At 40.0% G+C, this 22593-nt stretch overlaps 1 protein-coding gene across 1 annotated transcript; it reads left to right on the top strand.

Moving 5' to 3' along the window:
- The first annotated feature begins 2409 nt into the window (after positions 1-2409).
- Positions 2410-9613, top strand: LOC133755079 (tripartite motif-containing protein 64-like). Its single transcript, XM_062185373.1, has 6 exons — positions 2410-2820; positions 4142-4237; positions 5199-5429; positions 6377-6399; positions 7307-7404; positions 9120-9613. The coding sequence occupies exons 1-6, from the start codon at positions 2410-2412 to the stop codon at positions 9611-9613; spliced, it is 1353 nt and encodes a 450-aa protein (XP_062041357.1).
- The last annotated feature ends 12980 nt before the right edge of the window (positions 9614-22593 follow it).

The following is a 22593-nucleotide window of genomic DNA, read 5'->3' as shown; positions in this document are numbered from 1 at the left end:
CAGATGTTTTCTCAAAGCTATCCTGTGGCTTTCCTACTTATCTGAAATTATATCGGTAAGGAAAGTATCCATGATTAGAACATTCGTATATATTGATTTGTGTGATAAATTATTTGACTTTGTATTCCATGTCTTTATGCGTTACTAGATTGTAAGTTGTTAAAGATTTCTGTTTTTAATTTTTACACAAGTCACAAGTCAGAGAGAGAGAGAGATTTCTTCCATCTGTTAGTTAACTCCCTAGTGGCCACAATGGCCGGAGCTGGGCCAATCTGAAGCCAGGAGCCAGGAGCCTCCTGCAGGTCTCCTATCAGGGCCTAAGGACTTGGGCTGCCTTCTACAACATGCACAGGCCATAGCAGGGAGCTGTATCAGAAATGGAGTAGCCGGGACTCAAACGACACCTATATGTGCTTGCCAGTACTGTGGGTGGCAGCTTTACCTGCCAAGCCACAGCAAATTCCACACCGTACCATTTATATAAGGGATTGAGCATCTGTGAATTTTGCTGTCTGCCCAGGTCTGGCGGAACCAATTTCCTGTGGTCACTGAGAAATGAATAGGAGCCTTTATACAAATCAAAATGTTCCTAAATCTGTTGAAATAATTTGAAAACCATTATTTAAGAGTGTGCTACCTTGCTTTGTAGACTAATTGTGGAAAATATTCAAAATAGAGCCAACCAACATAAAAGTGCTCCCAAGATATGACATCTGTCTCTTTGGGAAAATAAGGATGAATCATTCATGCCTCATTATCTGCATCTATGGATATTCTAGAATTGGAAGGAAATCCAGTGTTCATTATCATTTTGGGGGCTTGATTTAAAGGACAATTGGGCAGAGGCCAGCAGTGTGGCATAGCAGGTAAAGCCGCCGCCTGCAGTGCCGACATCCTATAATGGTGCTAGATATAGTCCTGGCTGCTCCACTTTTGATCCAGCTCTCTACTGTGGCCTGGGAAAGCAGTAGATGATTGTCCAAGTCCTTGGTTCCTTGTACCCACATGGGAGACCAGAAGAAACTCCTGGCTCCTGGCTTCGATTGACACAGCTCCAGCCATTGTAACCAATTGGGGAGTGAAACAGAGGATGGAAAACCACTCTCTCTCCCCTCTCTCTCTCTCTCCCTCTCTCTCTCTGCCTTTGTTTCTCTCTCTGTGTGACTCTAACCATCAAACAAGTAAATAAATATTGAAAACACAATAGGGCAATTGCTGCCCATTGCTGTAGTTGACTGTTCACATTTCCGGAATGTGACAATCTCTCTGATGACATGAACTGACTCTGTGACAATCATATTTTCTCAAAGTGAATACGATTTTTGTATTTTATTACTTGAAGAAAAGGCCTTGGGTTAAAGTTGAAAAAGAAACCCATCTGCTTAATGTTTTAGAAGTCGAACATTCAGCTTAACACTGGTTAATCCAATAATCTTAGATTAAGACTAATCTCTTAATTGATTTCTTCAGATAAGTCCCTCTGTGAGCTGGAAGACAGCAGATATAGACTTTTAGTATGGAGCCCCATGGTTTTGTGACCATTAAAGCCAATGACTAGCAGAGAAGAAGGGGGAGAGAGAGAGAGAGAGAGAGAGAGAGAGAGAGAGAGAGAGAGAGAGAGAGAAAAGAAGAAGAAGAAGAAGAAGAAGAAGAAGAAGAAGAAGAAGAAGGAGGAGGAGGAGGAGGAGGAGGAGGAGGAGGAGGAGGAGGAGGAGGAGGAGGAAGAGGTAGAGAGATTCAGAAAGAAATACTGATCTTGTGTTGTTTCTAAGCCAATGAGCTAATGAAAATAAACCTTGGAATCATCTCGTTTTTTAGCATAATCTTAAATTTCTCCAAAGAAATTTGTTACATACTTTTTCATTATTGAGTTGAAGGGTTTCTTTTTTTAATTATTTGAAAGAAATAGTTTTATAAAGAGGTAGAGACAGGGAGAGAATGAGTGGTCTTTGATTCTCTGGTTCACTCTCCTAAAGTTCCCAATGGCCAGAGCTTACCCAATCAGAAGCCAGGAGCCAGGATCTTTTTCTGGGACTTCTCTTGGGGGGGGGAGGGGCAATGGCCCAAGGACACGGGTCATCCTCTGCTCCCTTTACAGATAAATCAGCAGGGAGCTGGTTCTGAAGTAGAGCAGTCAGGATGCAAACTGCCAGGCATCTGCAGACCTTGCAGGCCAGGGTTTTAACCTGTTGTGCCAAGTACCAACCCAGGTTCTTACTTTAAACAACCATAATACATGTATTACTTTCTTAGTTCTGTCAGATTGTAGACCCAAGATGTCTCCATTCATGGTGTCTATTTTTCTATGGGGGCAAGTAGGGGGAGAAACTGTATGCAGATCTTTGCTTTCTCTCATCAGGGTAGAACAACTTTATTGGTTTCTGTTTCTTAAAGGATCTTACTAGAGTCATGGATCCAGCCACATTGCAAGCCTTCCAGCGGGAACTCACATGCCCAATTTGCATGAACTTCTTCCTAGATCCAGTCACCATAGACTGTGGACACAACTTCTGTAGATCTTGTCTTTGTCTGAGCTGGGAGGAAGCTGAGACTCCCATGTGCTGCCCCATGTGTAAGGAGATGTCAGAGAAGACCAACTTCAAAATCAATGATGTGCTCAAGAAGCTGGCTGCTGCTTCCAGACAGTACCGATTGAACCAGGTCACCAGGTTGCAGGAGCAGGTCCCTGTGGCACAGATGGAAGCAGAAGGGATCCTCAATGATGCTGACAAGAGTCTAGACTGTGAGCCTCTCTCTGAATGCCCACAGCCCGAGACACATGGCCACACCATGGTGGAATGTGCTGCTGAGGAGTCCCGGGTGAGTAATGCCTCCAGAGCCATGTGGATTCTCTGGGATTCTAAACTAGACAGAAAGATGGGGACTTATGGAAATGGACTGGAAATGTATGAGAATGGAGACTGTGAGGGTGGTGATTTTTCCCCGTGAATCCCAAGATGTAAATGTGTCCTTCCATGTTGGTGCTCAATGTGCCAACATAGGCACAATTAGGTTGGGCTGTCCTGAAGGGGAGTCTCTTTGAAGCACTGTCCACACATGTGCAGTTGGTGCAGGTGCAGTGCAAGTGGTCAGCAGCAGAAACTTGGGCTTGGGCTGCAACTGTGACTGCTTCACAGCCAAGTGGCATAAACTCTGTTTCTAAGGAAGTAGATTTTATTGACTTTATTCAAAATTTCTGTCGGAATTTCTTCTTTTATTTTCAAAATTTATTTACTTATTTCAAGGGCCAATGTACACACACACACACACAGAGAGAGAGAGAGAGAGAGAGAGAATTAGCATCCATTTTGAGGTTTTTAACCCAAATATCCTCATGACCAGGGTGGGCCAGGCTGAAGCTGGGACTCAGGATCCTCTTTTGGGTCTTTCATGTGGGTGTCAGATATCGAAGCATTTGGGTCACCTTCCATTGCTTTTACAGGCCATCAGAAGGGAGATTGGCCGGCGCCGTGGCTTAACAGGCTAATCCTCCACCTTGCGGCGCCGGCACACCAGGTTCTAGTCCCGGTCAGGGCGCTGGATTCTATCCCGGTTGCCCCTCTTCCAGGCCAGCTCTCTGCTATGGCCGGGGAAAGCAGTGGAGGATGGCCCAAGTCCTTGGGCCCTGCACCCGCATGGGAGACCAGGAGAAGTACCTGGCTCCTGGCTTCGGATCGGCAAGATGCGCCGGCCACAGCGGCCATTGGAGGGTGAACTAACGGCAAAAAGGAAGACCTTCCTCTCTGTCTCTCTCTCTCACTATCCACTCTGCCTGTCAAAAAAAAAAAAAAAAAAAAAAAAAGAAGGGAGATGAGGCAGAAGTGGAGGAGCCAGGACACGACCTGGTGCCCACATGGAATATTGTCTAGCAGGTGGCCAATGAGCTCGCTACACTAGGACAGCCTTGTTGTAATTTTCTACCACCTTTAATATCCAAAATCTAAGACTCAAATTAGGTGAACTTGGGAAAATATGACCACTCTACTTTATTCAAATTTACTATTATCAGAAAAAGAGAACAGAAGAAAAAACATTAGTAGTCTCAATACTATTCTCACAACCACTGCCATTTCCAATAAGTAAGGGAGGGAAATATGTAAGAATATAGTCCATGTGGCTAAATCTCATAATTATTCTGCAGGAAAAACTTTTAAAGGAAATGAATACTTTATGGGAACGTTTCCAGGAATTGAAAAACAATGTGACACAGGAAATTAAAAAGGCGCATTCATTCACGGTAAGAATGAAAAAGATGTTTTTCAATTACTGTAATGCTTTACAATCACCATACTGCTTTAGCAAATTCTGGTTACCATGAAGAGTTCGTGATTTCCTCCCAGAAGAAGTGGTGGTTTCAAATGGTAACTCAGTAATCACAAATCCTGTGCCAGCTAAGACATGTAGTGAGAAGTATACCAGGGCATAGTGGAGACAGGTCATCACAGATACTCCAAGTCCAACCCTAAAGGTTTACATCAACCTTCTCCAGCACTAAAGACAGCACTAAGTATGGCTATGAAGAAGCAGTGAAAAGTAGAATCATATCTATGAAGGAAATGAAGTCTTTCTACACTACTCTGTGTGATGGGGAATGTACCTAAGTATGTTTAATTATTTAGAAGAATCAGGCAAAGGAACAGAACAAAATTAAGAAGGTTACTACTACAGTCAAAATAGTTGATGGGGTCAAAATCCTGAAGAAGCTTCGGAAAAGGAGGGAGAAAGAGAAGGGTGGGGGGACACCTGAGATCCTTTGGTGAGTCTTGATTTAAACAGAGAATAAGGCTAAGAACCTACAGGAGGCACACACAGAAAAGACTTGCATGTACTCAAGAGGTTTTGCATGGGTGAGGCAGAAAGTCTGGAGAAGAGACGTACATTTTGAAAATTTTATTTAGTTGAAAGATAGGGTGAGGGGAACATCCATGCACTAGTTCATTCCCTAAATTATAGTGACTGGCACAGGATGACAGGAGGCTGAAACTTCATCAGGGTCTCCCATATGGATGGTAAAGGCCCAAGCACTTGGGTCCTCCAGTGCTTCCATCCCAGGCACGTTAGCAAGTAGATGCATGGGAACTGGGACAGCAGGAACTTGATGAGGCAATCCTAGGGGTATCAGTATCTCAGGCAAATGGAGAAATAATATTGCCAGTTCAGCATGAGGATATGTATTCTTTAACCCAATATCTCCACAGGAATATGTGTCCATAAGGGAGTTGATGATAAAAGCTCAGTACCAGAAGTTGCATATACTTCTCTATGAGGAGGAGCAACTGCAGCTGCAGGCCCTGCACAGAGAAGCACAGGAGATTTCCCAGCAGCTCAAGGACAGTGAAATGAGAATGACGCAACAGAAACACCAGGTGAAAGAAACATACAGAGAGCTGGCTGAGGCATGCCGGAAGCCTGACCTGGAGTTACTGCAGGTGAGCCGGGAGAGCCCTTGTTCGGGGAAAGAAGTGCTTTCCTGCACAAGGTCATAAGAACCTGAAAATATTACCTGCACATATCATGACTTATTCCATGGCAGGATTCGGGTCAAGATGCCCTGCATCTTTATTTTTGCCCAATCACTTGGTTCTGTATAATCTGATAATCGTTTGCATGCTTTCTTCTGTCATAATTCACATTGGATAAAATTCTCTGCAGTGCAAGCAAGAAAAGTACTGTAGAAAAAATTATCCAGGAGCTCAGTGAGCACAAAATGGTTGCATTTTTAAATTGATTTTCAATCTATATTGCCCTTCAGGGGTGCTGAATGTCCAATCAGAGTGTTATAGAAGGTCTGGGAAACCAATTGGTTTGGCCTTGCCGAGGCAACTCCAGAAAATTTAAAAAATCTGCAGAATATTTATTTCTCAGCTGTTAATTTGGAATGTCTATGTATGATGGCATCACTATCCAATTGCCCTTGACCAAAAAAATAAAATAAAATTCCCTACTCCTGCCTCCATAAACACTGTGGTGCCCAAACTAAAAAGTATTTTCTGAAGAAATTGAGGCCTTGACCTTTGCCTAAGCAAGTTTTGGTAATCAATGCCACTGCACTCTGATTTTCAGAGGTTTCCCCACTTTGCAATAAATGTCAGTAGAGGTCAGACCTCTCTCTCTGGAATATGAGTGGGGGCGAGTGACCCTGCAACCTAGAACTTTTTACATTGCTGCACAGCTTCGCCCTGAATGCCATCTTCTGAATTCACACAGAGGAAGTCCTTCTTGGACCAGCTCTTAGTCTGTTATTAACAGACTCTGATACCTCTTCGCAGAGAACCAGAAGAAAATACATGATTGAAAAATACTAAAGCAAGAATTTTATAGAGCACAGAGGAGAGAGTTCTCATGACTAAATATTTTTTAATTTTTTTTCTTGCAGGATATGGGGAGTGTATTAGAAAGGTAAGTTTACAGTGAGAATCTCCAATGTGTAAGAAACTTGTGCTCTTGTTGATGTAGCAGATGCTTCTGTTTTGAGTGATTAACTTGGATCTCCCTGACTATTTACCATTTTGTTTGATAAGGGATCCTGAGGTTTTCTACTCTTTGGTGCCAGATGAGATGTGGCTGAATTCACATATGCAAAAACAATGATTTGACTTTCTGGGCTTTGTTTCAGCTTCTCTCCTCCCCTTCCTCTGGAACAGCCCCAACCAACCTTTATGAACAGATTATTCTGAGAAATCCCAGAGGAGGCCCCACCCTTGAGAGAGGGAAAGGGAAAAAAGACACAGGAAAGAGGAATTCCCACAGCAGGGGAGGAGGAAGGAGGATTCACTCCTGGGAGCAGCAGTGAGCAGGTCCTGCCCTCTCAGCCTGTCCCAGTGGCAGGCTGGATGGGGGCATCAGCCACCTCAGCTCCCTCAGGACCATGGCTGCCAGTCTGGAATTCCATTCCCTTGCTTGGTAGAAAACTCACAGCCTCCTGGCTCAGTGCAGATCCTATTGACTGTACTGTTGGGGTTGTCTGTCGACTGAATTCCCATAGATTCTGCCTAAAAGCCCTGCTCTCTGTAAGTTACCCAGGATCTCTGCTTTCCCTGAAGTCAAGTGAGGGGTACAGGGGGGAATGGGATGACTCATTCCACAGGTTGGATAATGTCTGAGAAGAAAGAGGCAAATGGCTTTGATGTGAAATTTAGATAAAAGTACTAATTTTATTTCTCCAAAGGAAGTGAATAAAATTTATTCTTATTAGCCAATAATGGGAAAATCCCTGATGAAATACTTTGGATTTGCATCTGGTAATGTTGTCTTGACCCTGTGATTGCCCTTTGACCTGGAGTGTCCCTGGTGTGATTCTTTACAGAGCAGAACTGGTACAGACACTCAATCCCCAGCGGGTTAACCCAGAGCTGACGTTATGGCACATCACTGGACTCACAGAGATGCTATACAACTTCAAAGGTGAGCCTCAGCCTCCATCCTTCCAGCCCTAATTTCCTTCTTCTTCACTGTTTTTGTGCCTGAGCCATTTCCCATTTTATTTCATTCACCTTCCCTGAAAATCCTACAGGTTTTTTTGAAACTGTGTCTTCTCACTTTGCTTAATCACATTACAGTGATCAAAGCTGAACTTTGTAAATAAGCATGCTGACATAAGCAGAGTATGGGAAGATATTCAGATGATTTGATTAAGGGATACAATGCTCAATTCTTAGTGCGGCAGTCAAGACTGTATGTTGGCCGTGTTCACTGCAATTTTTGTAGGGAGAGACAGTAAGGGAGCTCTTTCATCTGTTGTTTCACTCCCAAGATGGTCACAATGACCATGGCTAGCACAGCCAAATCCAGGAACCAGGAGCCAGGAGCATCTTCTGCATCTCCACAAAGGTAGCAGATGCTCAAACTTTTGGGTCATCTTCTGCTGCTTCCCCAGGCCATTATCAGGGACCTGGATCAGATGTGGAACAGCTGGGACATGAACTAACTGGCACTCCTATGGGATGCCAGTGTCATAGGCAGCAGCCTGAACCACTATGCTACAACACTGGCCCCATCTCACTGCATTTCTTAAAGTTTGAATATGGCACTTGATTTTTTAATTTGTCCTATATGCCTAGTATATTTATCATGCACTGCTAAAGTAGCTATTATCATTGATAAACTCAGAAAGATTTGACCAACCCCAAAAATGAGAAATTGTCAAAAGCAGACCCATTCCAATGCTATCTCCTGATTCTGAAAACAATTAAATGACGAGAGATCTGTGAATGCAGTGCAATGATGTTAGGCCTGCACTAGATAATAGTTCAGAGAGCAGAGGTTTGAAACCCAGATTGGGTGAAATCCACGTTCTGAACAGATAAGCTGAAGTCAGGACATTCTTTAGACATATTACTTATTGGGACATGTGTTTTATGTTGAAATATTCAGATGTATAGCTTATTTCCCAATTAATAAGTATCATATTTCAAACAGGGTTATTTACTAATGGAATTAAACACAAAGCTCAAAAAACAGCTTTCTAGCCAAGAAAGTACAAGTTGTAGGTTGCTCTCAATACATGCTATCCAGTGGTAGGCATTTGGCACAGCAGTAAGTATCTTGGGCACCTGTATTCTTAGCAAAGTGCCTGGGATTCATTCCCATTCCTGCTTCCATCCAGCTTTCTGCTAATGCACACCTTGGGAGGCAGCAGATGTTTTCCCTAATATATGGATCCCTGCTACCCATGTGGCAGACCAGGATTGGATCCTGGCTCCTGGCTCCTGGCTCCTGGCTCAGGCCTGGCCAAGCCCTGGTTGTGGGTATTTGGAGAGTGAACGAGCTGATGGAACATTTCTCTGTCTCTGTGTCTCTCTTTTCAAAGAAATATAAACATGTATATTTAAAACTATTGAAACCATTAACACTCCACACCAACCAAAACCCTACTTCACACAGTGTGTGATATGTCCAAGTTGGTTTTCTTATTTTTCTCTGTTATTTGATTTTTTTTTTTCTGTAAAGCCACTTGAACCCTCCAGTTTCTCAGTTGAGCAAATCTCAATTCATTGTGCTTCCTCTCTTCCGTTAGTTTTCCTTGCAAAGTCAAGGGAAGTGATTCCATGGGCACAAAACATTTGTATTCAGGACATAGAAACAACATTCATTGATCAGTTTTTTTCCTCTTTCTGCAGTGGATCATGGTCTGAAGAAGGAAGTGGCCCGCAACTACTTAAGGCTCTCTGAGGACCTCAGAAGTGCAATAGTTGGAGAAGAACATCGCGGTGTCCCCAGCCATTCCCAGAGAGCAGAGAGCTTTGCTGTGTGGGGTGCTCAGACCTTCACCTCTGGCAAGCATTACTGGGAGGTGGATGTGTCATCCTCTTCCAATTGGATTTTGGGAGTCTGCTATGATTCCAGCACAAGTGATACCAGTGACATTCTTAATCTCGAAGAAGCATTTCTCCTGGCCTCCCTGAAGAGTAACAATCATTACGTCCTTTCCACCAGTGTTCCACCCTTAACTCACTATGTGAAAATGCCCCTGAGTAGTGTTGGGGTGTTTCTGGATTGTGACCATGGAACAGTGAGTTTCTATGACGCTGACATAGGTTCCCTCATACATTGTAATGATCCAACCCACTTTACTTCTCCTCTGAACCCCTTTTTGTGCCTTTGCCCCCCATGAAATGTCTTTGTGAACCCCCATACAGAGGAAACTACTGTCCTGGGATGTTTTTATGTGAGACATCAGGATTGTTTTTGAGCACACTGTAACTTTTTTTTTTTTTTTTTTTAACTTTTATTTAATGAATATAAATTTCCAAAGTACAGCTTATGGGTTACAATGGCTTCCCCCCTCCCGTAAATTCCCTCCCGCCCGCAACCCTCCCCTCTCCCGCTCCCTCTCCCCTTCCATTCATGTAAGGATTCATTTTCAATTCTCTTTGTATACAGAAGATCAGCTTAGTATATATTAGGTAAAGTTTTCAACATTTTGCCCATATAGCACTACAAAGTGAAAAAAACTACCATTGGATTACTAATTATAGCATCAAATAGCAATGTACAGCACATTAAAGACAGAGAACCCACATGATTTTTTTTTTCAAATTAATTAACTTTCTATGCCATTTCCCCTTCAATACCAGGTTGTTATTTTTTTTTTTTCATTTCCAATTCTCTTTATATACAGAGGATCACTTCAGTATATCATTAGTAAAGAGCTCATCAGTTTGTGCCCACACAGAAACGCAAAGTATAAGGATAAAGTATTACATTCTATACCTAGAGTCAGGACCTAAGCTGATCAGGTCATTGTTTCTTATAGTGTCCATTTCATTTCCGTAGGTTTCCCCTTTGGTGCTCAGTTAGTTGTCGCCGATCAGGGAAAAGAAATGATATTTGTCTCTTTGGGACTGGCTTAATTCACTCAGTATGATGTTTTCCAGATCCCTCCATCTTGTTTCAAATGACTGGGTTTCATTGTTCCTTACTGCTGTATAGTATTCTATGGAGTACATGTCCCATAATTTCTTTATCCAGTCTACTGTTGATGGGCATTTGGGTTGGTTCCAGGTCTTAGCTATTGTGAATTGAGCTGCAATAAACATTAATGTGCAGATGGCTTTTTTATTAGCCAAATTAATTTCCTTTGGGTAAATTCCAAGGAGTGGGATGGCTGGGTTGTATGGTAGGGTTATGTTCAGGTTTCTGAGGAATCTCCAGACTGACTTCCATAATGGCTTAACCAGTTTGCATTCCCACCAACAGTGGGTTAGTGTCCCTTTTTCCCCACATCCTCTCCAGCATCTATTGTTGGTAGATTTCTGGATGTGAGCCATTCTCACCGGGGTGAGGTGAAACCTCATTGTGGTTTTGATTTGCATTTCTCTGATTGCTAGTGATCTTGAACATTTTTTCATGTGTCTGTTGGCCATTTGGATTTCTTCTTTTGAAAAGTGTCTATTGAGGTCCTTGGCCCATCTCTTCAGTGGGTTGTTTGTTCTGTTGTTGTGGAATTTCTTGATTTCTTTGTAGATTCTGGTTATCAACCCTTTATCTGTAGTATAGTTTGCAAATATTTTCTCCCATTCTGTCGGTTGCCTCTTCACTTTCCTGATTATTTCTTTCGAAGTACAGAAACTTCTCAATTTGATGCAATCCCAAATGTTAATTTTGGTTTTGACTGCCTGTGCTCCTGGGGTCTTTTCCAAAAAGTCTTTGCCTGTACCTATATCTTGCAGGGTTTCTCCAATGCTCTCTAATAATTTGATGGTTTCGGGCCGTAGATTTAAGTCTTTAATCCACGTTGAGTGAATTTTTGTGTAAGGTGAAAGGTATGGGTCTTGCTTTAAGCTTCTGCATATGGAAATCCAGTTTTCCCAGCACCATTTATTGAATAGACTGTCCTTATTCCAGGGATTAGTTTTGGATCTTTGATCAAATATAAGTTGGCTGTAGATGTTTGGATTGATTTCTGGTGTTTCTATTCTGTTCCATTGGTCTATCCATCTGTTTCTGTACCAGTACCATGCTGTTTTGATAACAACTGCCCTGTAGTATGTCCTAAAATCAGGTATTGTGATGCCTCCGGCTTTGTTTTTGTTGTACAAGATTGCTTTGGCTATTCGAGGTCTTCCGTGTCTCCATATGAATTTCAGTATCATTTTTTCCAGATCTGAGAAGAATGTCTTCGGTATCTTGATTGGTATTGCATTGAATGTATAAATTGCTTTTGGGAGAATAGACATTTTGATGATATTGATTCTTCCAATCCATGAGCATGGAAGATTTCTCCATTTTTTGGTATCCTCTTCTATTTCTTTCTTTAAGGTTTTGTAGTTTTCATCATAGAGTTCTTTAACGTCCTTGGTTAAGTTTATTCCAAGGTATTTGATTGTTTTTGTGGCTATTGTGAATGGGATTGATTTTAGAAGTTCTTCCTCAGCCTTGGCATTGCCTGTGTATACAAAGGCTGTTGATTTTTGTGGATTGATTTTATATCCTGCTACTTTGCCAAACTCTTCGATGAGTTCCAATAGTCTCTTAGTAGAGTTCTTTGGGTCCCCTAAATAAAGAATCATATCATCTGCAAAGAGGGATAGTTTGACTTCTTCCTTCCCGATTTGTATCCCTTTAATTTCTTTTTCTTGCCTAATAGCTCTAGCTAAAACTTCCAGAACTATATTGAATAGCAGTGGTGAGAGTGGGCATCCCTGTCTGGTACCAGATCTCAGCGGAAATGCTTCCAACTTTTCCCCATTCAATAGGATGTTGGCCGTGGGTTTTTCATATATTGCTTTGATTGTATTGAGGAATGTTCCTTCCATACCCAGTTTGCTTAGAGTTTTCATCATGAAAGGGTGTTGTATTTTATCAAATGCTTTCTCTGCGTCTATTGAGAGAATCATATGGTTTTTCTTCTGCAGTCTGTTAATGTGGTGCATTACGTTGATTGTTTTGCGGACGTTGAACCATCCTTGCATACCAGGGATAAATCCCACTTGGTCTGGGTGGATGATCTTTCTGATGTGTTGTTGCATTCTATTGGCCAGAATTTTATTGAGGATGTTTGCATCTATGTTCATCAGGGATATTGGTCTGTAATTCTCTTTCAATGCTGCATCTTTTTCCGGCTTAGGAATTAAGGTGATGCTGGCTTCATAGAAAGAATTTGGGAGAATTCCTTCTTTTTCGATTGCTCTGAATAGTTTGAGAAGCATTGGAGTTAGTTCTTCTCTAAATGTCTGGTAGAACTCAGCGGTGAATCCATCTGGTCCTGGGCTTTTCTTTGTTGGGAGGGCCTTTATTACTGTTTCTATTTCTGTGTCAGTTATGGGTCTGTTTAGGTTTCCTATGTCTTCCTGGCTCAATTTAGGTAGGTTGTATGTGTCCAAGAATCTGTCCATTTCTGATAGATTTCCCTGTTTGCTGGCATACAAGTCCTTGTAGTAATTTCTGATGATTCTTTTTATTTCTGTTGTGTCTGTTGTTATGTTTCCTTTTTCTTCTCTGATCCTATTGATTTGGGTCTTTTCTCTTCTTTTTTTAGTGAGTTGGGCCAATGGGGTGTCAATTTTGTTTATTTTTTCAAAAAACCAGCTCCTCGTTTGGCTGATTTTTTGTAATGTTTTTTTGGATTCAATCTTGTTGATTTCTTCTTTGATTTTAATTATTTCCCTTCTTCTACTGGGTTTGGGTTTGGTTTGCTGCAGATTTTCTAGATCCTTGAGATGACTTGAAAGCTCTTCTATTTGGTGCCTCTCCAATTTCTTGATGTAGGCACCTATTGATATAAACTTTCCTCTTAACACTGCTTTTGTTGTATCCCATAGGTTTTGGTATGTTGTGGTGTTATCCTCATTTACTTCCAGAAAATTTTTGATATCTCTTTTAATTTCTTCTATGACCCATTGTTCATTCAGGAGCATGTTGTTCAATCTCCATGTGTTTGCACGGAGCACACTGTAACTTAATGAGCACAGTGTAATCATAATTAGAGCATGGTTATAAAACATGCATCATACAACTGCAATGAATATATGAACTTTTTCTCTTAAAATTTATTTTAATAAAGAGCTTTGCAACTTTCATCGTTATCTGATCCCAATACTTTTTCACCACCCTGCAAAGAAACTCAATATAGTCCCCCTGGGCATACTTCCTACTCCATCACCTGACAATTCCTTTTCTGCTTTTTCTTTTGTGATTTGTATATTCTAAACAGTTTATGATAGTAAAATGCTGAAATATGTGGCTTCTGGGGTCTTGTTTTTCCATTTAGTTGAATGCTACCCAGGCACATCTGCATGCAGAAAGCCTTTTATTCTCATATTTGATTATGTCTTGGGTAGAAGAGTGAAGTGTCATCTCTCTCAGCTTACTAAATAAAACAAATTTGCAAAAGTTTCTCTTCAAATCTAGCCTTTTGGGGTAGATGCAAGTGCCTGACAGGCAAGCACTTCAACCTGTCCTGATCACACATCACGTCTCTGCTCAAAGATTTTTCAGGAAGCCCTTCGTGACCGTAGAGACCACAGTGATTTCTCTTACTACACACTCTACGCATAACATCCAACATCACCAATAACCTCCAACATGAATTCAACAAACCGATAGTTAGTGATGTCTGCTTGAGTGCAAATCTGAAAATTTACAAATGGAAGATCTTACCTGGTGCTGTATTGCTATTACCGGAGTACTGCTTAGGACATATTACACAAAAGAAATGTAGTGAATAAGTGGACTAAAGAACAAATAAAAGATTAGTATTAACAAAGCTACTCTAACATCAGGAATGTTTGGCTTATTGGTTTCAGAGCCACTTGCCATGGCCACATCTCATATTGGAGCACCTGGGGACATGTCCTTCTCCTCTCCAGATTCTAGCTGCTTGGTGGCAATGGGCACTGTGGGAAGCAACAGGAGATGGTTCAAGTACTTACATGGAAGACCCAGAAATACGTTTCTGGTGCTAGCTTTGTCGTAACCCAGTCCTGGCCATCTTGGGGAGTGAATTGGCAAATGGGAGCTCTGTGGGCTTGATATTAGGTAATTTACTAACTCAAGTCACTACTAATTCAACTAAGTGTGATGGTCAATTCTTTCTTAAATTGGCTATCAGATGTCCAAAATCAATGCTATTTTTGGGTGAGATGTTGAAGGTGTTAGAAGATGAGACTAGTTTTGTATTTTTCCCCCACGACTACAAAGTTTTTGTTTTAGACATAAAAACATCAGGGGTTGGGTTCTGATACAAACATCAGAGGGACAGTTTATAAAATACAAAAAAGCAATGATGCCAGTAAATGAGTTTCTACTTTAGACTCCCAACCAGAACACAAAATGACAGGATTTCCTCTTCAATTTCACGTTTAAATAAAGAAATAATAATAATAATAATAATAATAATAATAATAATAATAATAATAATAATAAAAGAACCACCATGAAGACACCATCACATTAAAATCTCTTTCTTGGGGTTTAAGCGCTATGACCCCTTCCTGCATCAAAAATATATTTCCCTGCACTTGTATTTAAGTTTTTGGCTTATTTTTCAAAGTGTATTCCCTTTCCTGTAAGAAATTGATGAAGCACTATATTTAAACCAATACAAGGTTTCAGCTGAGCTTCTGTAAAAACTGAAAGATCATTATTTTGTAGTTCACTGTCTTCTAGGTTTTCTTTTTAGGAGTTTTTAAATTTTTTAAGGTTTTTACTTAATGAATGGAAATTTTACAGGTTCAAATTTAGTATTCCTTCCTCTGGTGCCCACCCTCCTACACCTACTCCCATTTCTTCTCCTACTCCCTCTCCTATCCCATTCTTCACTAAGATTAACTTTTAATTAACTTTATATACAGAAGACCAACTCTATGCTGTTAGATTCCAACAGTTTGTACCTACACTAACAGCACACACACACACACACAACATCCAAAACCCTGTTTGAGAGCAAATTTTGTAGTTAATCTCACAGTACTTTGGTAAGGAGTTACAGGGAGAGGGAGAAGGAATGGGATGGAGTTGGAGAGGCAGAGAGAGTTGTGCCATCTACTGATTCCCTTCGCAAATGGCACACTAGTTAGGGTTGTGCCAGGCCAAAAAAAAGGTGCCTGAAACTCCATCCAGGTCTCCCATATGGATTCAGGGACCCAAGTATTTGGGTCATCTTTTGTGGATTTCCCAGGTATATTAACAGCTGGATCAGAACTGGAGCACCTGGGAATCAAACCATCCCTCATGGAATGGCAGAGTTGTGAGTGGCAACTTAATCAGCTATGCCACAATGCCAGCCCCTCCTCTGCTGTTTTTTTTATAAATATTTATTTATTTATTTATTTGAAAGAGTTACACAGAGAGAGAAGGAGAGGCAGAGATAGAGAGAGAGAGAGATCTTCCATCTGCCAGTTCACTCCCCAAATTCTACATTGTGTGCTAAAAATATTTATATCTAATTAGTATTTCTACCCTTTATGTATGATGGCCATTTTTGAGTGCTTATTTTGTTCCTAAAAATCTTAACAAAGTATGATTTAAAGTGGTTTTCTAGATCAAAAATTAGTTTTGAAGAATTTATAATTTTTACAGCACAAGTTTCCTTTTCTAAATATGTTCATTGTTAGTATCAGAAACAATGGTAAATAATAGTAATGATTTGATCTCATCTTCTGACTTTGAAGCTAATGGCTGCAACCATAAACATTATTTTAGCAAATCATTTGAAATAAATTAAATATTAAGTAAATGTTGGATTTATATGTATTAATTTTATCTTTTTAAAGTATTCATTCATTTTACAGGCAAAATGACAGAGAAAAGTAGATTCTCCATCCACTGGTTCAGTCTCCAAATGGCTATAATGGCTGAGACTGTTTCTGGCCACAGCCAGGAGCTTGGAACTCTAACCTGGTCTCCCACCTGGGTTGGGGGGTATCCAAGTATTTGAGCCATCTTCTGTTTCCTTCCCAGGCATATTAGCAGGGAACTGTATCAGAAATAGAGCAGTTTGGACTCAACCCCAGTTGATTTGGGTTGCCAGTGTCACAAGTAGTACCTCAACCAGGTGTACCACAATGTTGGTCCCAGTATTACTTGGTTTTAGTCCATAATGTTTAGGAATTTTATCAAATATCTTTTCTTATATATCACTGCAATTTATTCACCACGGATTAATCAAGAATCTCCAGAGAAACAGAATAACAAAAAATTGTGTTTCTGATTCAAAGCTTGTACTGCCACTGTCTCTCCAGAACCACTCACACAGGAAGGGGAGGAGATAGGAATTAAATGAAAGTGCTTTCCTTATCACCTGTGTAGGATTCCTTTCCAAGGAAAGATCCAGCTCCTTTTAACTTCAAGGCTAATACCTTAAACTATTTGGTGCATTGTAATCACCTGAAAGGCTTGTTAGACTACAGATTGCTGAGCCTCAGCTGCAGAGGCTTTGTTCAGGAGGGTGGGGACAGAGAGCTTGAATTTCAAATCAGTTATAAGATGCTGCTTCGGGTGCTGGTCCCTGGACTGTATTTTGAGAACCTCTGACTTAGCTTAATGTTTATTAAAGATGATACTTCTAGGTTGCACAAAGATAAGCAATTACAATAGAATCTTCCTGGATAACACAACAGAATTCCAGGATGAGATTTTTACACTGTAGCTTGTGGTGAGGAGAAGGGAATGGTGGGACATGCAGTCCCTTAAGGCCCTACAGCTACAGCACCTGTGGAGGGCAATGAGATGCCTAGTATGCAGCACACACTTGGTTTCCAGGGTTTAACAGGGGTGGGGAAATTGTTTCTGCCTGGGGCCATTTGGATATTTAAAACATCATTCACAGGCCATACGAAATTATCAGCTTAAAAATTAGTCTGTTGAATTTCCAGCCCTGCCTGTGGTTGCCTTAAGGCTAGGCCAAATGATTTCATGGGTCTTTTGTGTGGCCCAGGGCTGAATCAGCTCTTCCCCTCAAACAAGACACAAGTTGCAGCTCTGTTGTTCAGGAGTCCAGAAAGTCCCCCCCTTTGAAACATCCATTTCCCTACTTAAAACTTCAACCAACAAATGAGTGGGAAATAGGCCCTCACTATAAGGATTCTCAAAGTATAGTTCTGTCAACCTTGTCATTAATTGCTCCCTGCCCTCTTGTCCTTCTATGAGTTTACAGGATAGTTTTTCAGGGGGTAGTGTGACTTACAGTATTACCCAAGATTGAAGGACAAGCAGCTATAAGAATCCAGATATTTTTTTTTTTATTAAGCAAGACATTAAAGAAATTTTCAAAAATATAAAACAATGCCACTGTCCTAATTTTTTTATATTTGTGGCTTTAGAAAATGTAATTACTCACAAAAATATTTTGCTATAGATTATTGCAGGGTCTTAGTCCACCTGTATAGGATGGACTGGGCCTGAGGAAAGGTAAGTGCGCAGCTAGCCAGTTCCCCAGCCTCTGGATCCCAGAGACAATCAGACGCAGCAGGGAGCCAAGTCTAGCGCCTAACAAAGCCTTTTAAAGCACAAAACTGCAGAGTCATTAGGGCAGGGCATAAGGACCAATGGATCACTTAAAAGATCACTTTATGGGGCAATTTCTATAGGACTAGCCATGGCTATACCCTCCTTATCAGTTGTTGCCGCTTCCCCTGATGTTGTGTGGCCAATTAGTTTCAGTGGTAAACAACTTTGGATTCCACCCACCTTACTTCCTTTGGGCACAATCTTTGAATTGCCTCATGTAACTAATTTCCCCACAATTATAGTGTTACAACTTCTTTCTTTTTTTTTTTTTTAAACAGAATCATTGTTTTATAGAGATACTAGGAGAAAAGTTTGAAATTCCTAAAAGTAAAAATTTGACTGCAAAGATCAAAATCCACCATATTTTGAAAATCAAATTTACAAAACACAAGCACAACATAAAACAGGAAAACCCCTATATAAACCCAGAAAGTTGAATCACATTTTGAAAATTCCAAAGAACCAAGCAAGAACTGAAACGACAGAATCAAAATTTCAGGTCCAGACTTACAGAATACTCCACACTTTTAAGGAAGAAAAATAAATCTACATTTTCCATACCTACACAGAGTAGAAAACACAAAGAATATTTTAAAATTTCCTTTGGGAAATTGATATTACATTGATGTTGATGTAAGGGTACCAGGGCATGAAATAAAAATCAAGTTATTTAAATGCACCCATTTCATAAGCCAAGCTATAGGTATCCTAAGCAAAATATTAAGGTAATAAATCATATTACTTAAGAAAATATATCAATAGCAAGAAGGAGATAATTTTAAAAATGTACCGATGGTTAAGGTTGTGTTACAACTTATTTCAAATGATCAGTAAATGCATATTTAATTCTTTTCTAGTTTTATTTTTGAACATGTCATTAAGAAACCCATTTAGCCAATGCTTTTGGGGACTCTGAATTATTTTGTCAGCTTAGTTGTATAATTTACATACCATATGGTCACCTACCTCATGTATGCAGTTTTATGACTTTTAATATATTTTTCTTAAATTTATATAATATAACCAGTACCACATCCAATTTTGGAACATTCCCATTCTCCTGAAAAGACCTCCCTTGCCCTTCTAAGTTAATCCCTATTCTATTTCAAAGCACCAGGCAACAACTCTTGTGCATTATAGTTTTGCCATTTTAGAAATATCATATATTTCATTATACAATATGTAATTCTTTGCATTTGATTTCTTTCATTTATCACAATGTTTTTGAGATGCATAATGATTGTGTTATTTTATTCTTTTTTTTGCTGAGTGTTATGCCATACTAGGAACATACTACATTTTATATGTCAATTCTCCAGTTAATGGACATTTAAGTTGTTTCCAATTTTGGGCTACACAGTATAATATTGCTATGAAATTTATATGCAAGTCTATAATTTATTAGTGTAGTTATGGGTAGTTACTTAGGGGCTAAATTGCTGGATTGTTTGGTATAAATACTTGATTTTTTTTTAGAATTACACAGCTGAATAGAGAAATAACCATCAACACTTTCCCAGAGGAAAAACAATGCAGGAGTCTACAGAGATAGTTCTTATAGATGAGATTAAGGTGAGCATAAAGGTGCGATTTTGAGTTTCAACTTCCTTTGGGCTAGTCAGTGGTGATCCTTGCCTCGGTCCAGCTAAAAATAAGATAGGACTGCTTGAGAGCAATGTTCTCAAAAGTCCTTGATTTATTATCTTTTCCAGTAAACCTGTAACTTTGAGACCCTTAAACTAAACTTTGGTAAGAGTTCTGGGTGGGTGGGTGGTAGAAGTCAACAATGCACAAGACCCCAAGTGTCTGGCATGGAAATTGCATTTTTCTCAGCTCTTGCTCCTGCTTTCCCTCAAGATATCCAAAGCCTTCCTTTGGGGTTGCTCTTTAAGGAATTCTTCATCTTCAGCACCAATCACTAAGAGCAGTCCAGAGGAAAAGGTGCCCAACTTTTGGATGCTGTCTTGTAAAACTTCTTTTTTTTAATACTCAGTGATGGAAAAGCTGATTGGGCAGTAATCATAGCCAATGAAGTTTCTTGCTAATTGAAAACTTCTCAAATAAATGTACAAAACATTTAAAAAGAAAATAAGAAAATGTGGCTTTAAAAGTGCATTACCCGGATAGTGTGAATTATTCAGGGTTCCAAGATTTCTCAAAATAGATGTATATGATTGTAGTCTGTACAACTTAAATGATTTTGTTTGAGTTCATGATGAAATACTTAAAATTCAATTTGTTTATAGGTTCATAATGGAAGGATAGATTTAGACTAGTATATTAAAAACATTCACAGGTAATGGTAATTTGAAAGATGAAACATAAAATTATTGGCTGTTTCATGAAGTAAAGTATATTATGATTCAGAGGGAGAAATAATAGATTGACACAAGATATGAAAAATTGTTGATAAACTAATTATTATAATGCATTAAAAATAAAATAAATACTCAAGAAAAAGAATATCAAAGACAATAGCAGTTACCAGAATAATCTTGAACTTCTTTATTTTTTAACTTTTATTTAATGAATATAAATTTCCAGTGTACAGCTTATGGATTACAATGGCTTCCCCCTCCCATAACTTCCCTCCCACCCGCAACCCTCCCCTCTCCCACTCCCTCTCCCCTTCCATTTGCATCAAGATTCATTTTCAATTCTCTTTATACACAGAAGATCAATTTAGTATAAAGGTTTCAACACTTTGCACCCACATAGAAACACAAAGTGAAACATACTGTTTGAGTACTAGTTATAGCATCAAATCAAAATGTACAGCACATTAAGGACAGAGATCCCACATGAGGAGCAAGTGCACAGTGGCTCCTGTTGTTGACCCAACAAATTGACACTCTAGTTTATGGCGCCAGTAACCACCCTAGGCTGTCGTCATGAGTTGCCAAGGCTATGGAAGCCTTCCAAGTTTGCCGACTCTGATCATATTTAGACAAGGTCAAAAAGACAGGGTGAGGATAGTAACCAATGATCCTAAGAGTGGCATTTACCAGGTTTGAACAATTATACAGCATTAAGTGGGGAAGAGGACCATCAGTACACACAGGTTGGGAGTAGAGCCATTGGTGGTAGAGTAGAGGTTATGATTACAAAGGAATGAGGCCCAAGTACGCTAGACAGGGTCTAGAACAAAGGACAGAGTCATTAGTAGAGGAGCTAAGAAAGGTGCTGTCTAAGCTACAATTAAGTTTTCTGATTGAGAGGCAAATAGAACCTGACAGAAGGTGCTTGATAATAATCTGGTGGGCTTTAGGCCTTGTAAGTTAAGAGGCCCAGACCTATCTATCTCTTCACATGGGGTATATCCTAAGGGAGGTGTGAACCTCCTAGGGGAAGGCATTCTGTTGACTTTCATGACTTGGCTGGCCTGGGAGGAGAGCTGGCCAGGTAAAGGCAAGTGGCATCTCTAACAAGAAATTTACAGTTCTGCCTGCAATGTTGCTGACCCTACTTGACCATCCCCTCAGCTGCAGTGGTCACTTTGGAAGTTGGGCTGAGTGAAGGGCTTTTCAGCTTAGATCCAATAAGATCTGTGGCTCTGACCTGGGCATCCTTCGACTCCAGGGCAGGTCCATTTCCAGTGATCCAACTCTTGGCAGAGCTGCCAGGGCTCTTCACAAGCTGACTTCTGCTGAAGCCCAGGCTTACCACATTGAAAGCCACTGCAGTGGACTGGCCTGTTGGGTCTCCTTGAGGGCAGATCACTGTACAGATCAGCCATTAATAGGCCTGCCACCCATTGCTTCTGATGCCTAGCTTTCTTTTCCTCCTGGTTTGTGTTAAAGCAGACCAGAGGATGCAAGTCAAGGGAGTGCCCGTGTCCCATCTCTAATCTTCGGTGGCCTGAACTACAAGTCTATAGTCACAGACATGTTCTGTAGTAGTTTTTCCAAGGTAGACAATGCCCATGAGGAAAATTATATTCTCACTTTAAAACTTTCTTTCCCTTTGGCCTGAAAGGGAGCTTTTTTCTACTTACTGTATACTTTGCTGATGGCGAAGTGAATCTAGCTATGAGATTATTATTTAAGTTCTTATTTTGGCTATGTTATTAGAGAAAAATGTTAGCCATCTCTTTTATAAGGTCTAAAAATTAAATTGTACGTCCTACAGATTCCTTCATAATAGAATTAGTTTCCTATCTTGAAGAGAATAGAGAAATGAAAGAACAAGTTGGGCTTAGAATAGAGAAATGAGGGAGCAAGTCCTAGATCGCTTGCTGACAATAGCAATATTACATGAATACTTAGCAAACCGTTTCAACCATTAGATAACAACTTAAAAAACATTTACCGGAAGGTCCAATGCCTTCTATAAATTTTAAGAATCATGTATTTGAAAACACCTCTTAAATATCTAACATGGTGTAGTTTGTTTAACCAGTAAAGTTAAGCACAACAATATAAAATGTTTTTAGTTTCTTTCTACCAACAAGTTTAAAGCATATGATACACAAATTCAGGTCACCCAAATTTAAATGTATCTTTGATTGATTTTAGCAGCTTAAATTTATGGACAATCTTATCTATAAGCCATTTAAAATAAAACTCTTAATATAATTTCCCCATGTGGACATACAATATGTACACACATATAACATAGCATAATAGACCAATATAGCAATTTTAA

Source organism: Lepus europaeus, unplaced genomic scaffold (assembly GCF_033115175.1).
Source record: "Lepus europaeus isolate LE1 unplaced genomic scaffold, mLepTim1.pri SCAFFOLD_3_1, whole genome shotgun sequence".
NCBI classification, from domain to species: Eukaryota; Metazoa; Chordata; class Mammalia; order Lagomorpha; family Leporidae; genus Lepus; species Lepus europaeus.
Note: the sequence above shows the minus strand (reverse complement) of the source record. Positions and strands in the feature narration are given on the sequence as shown.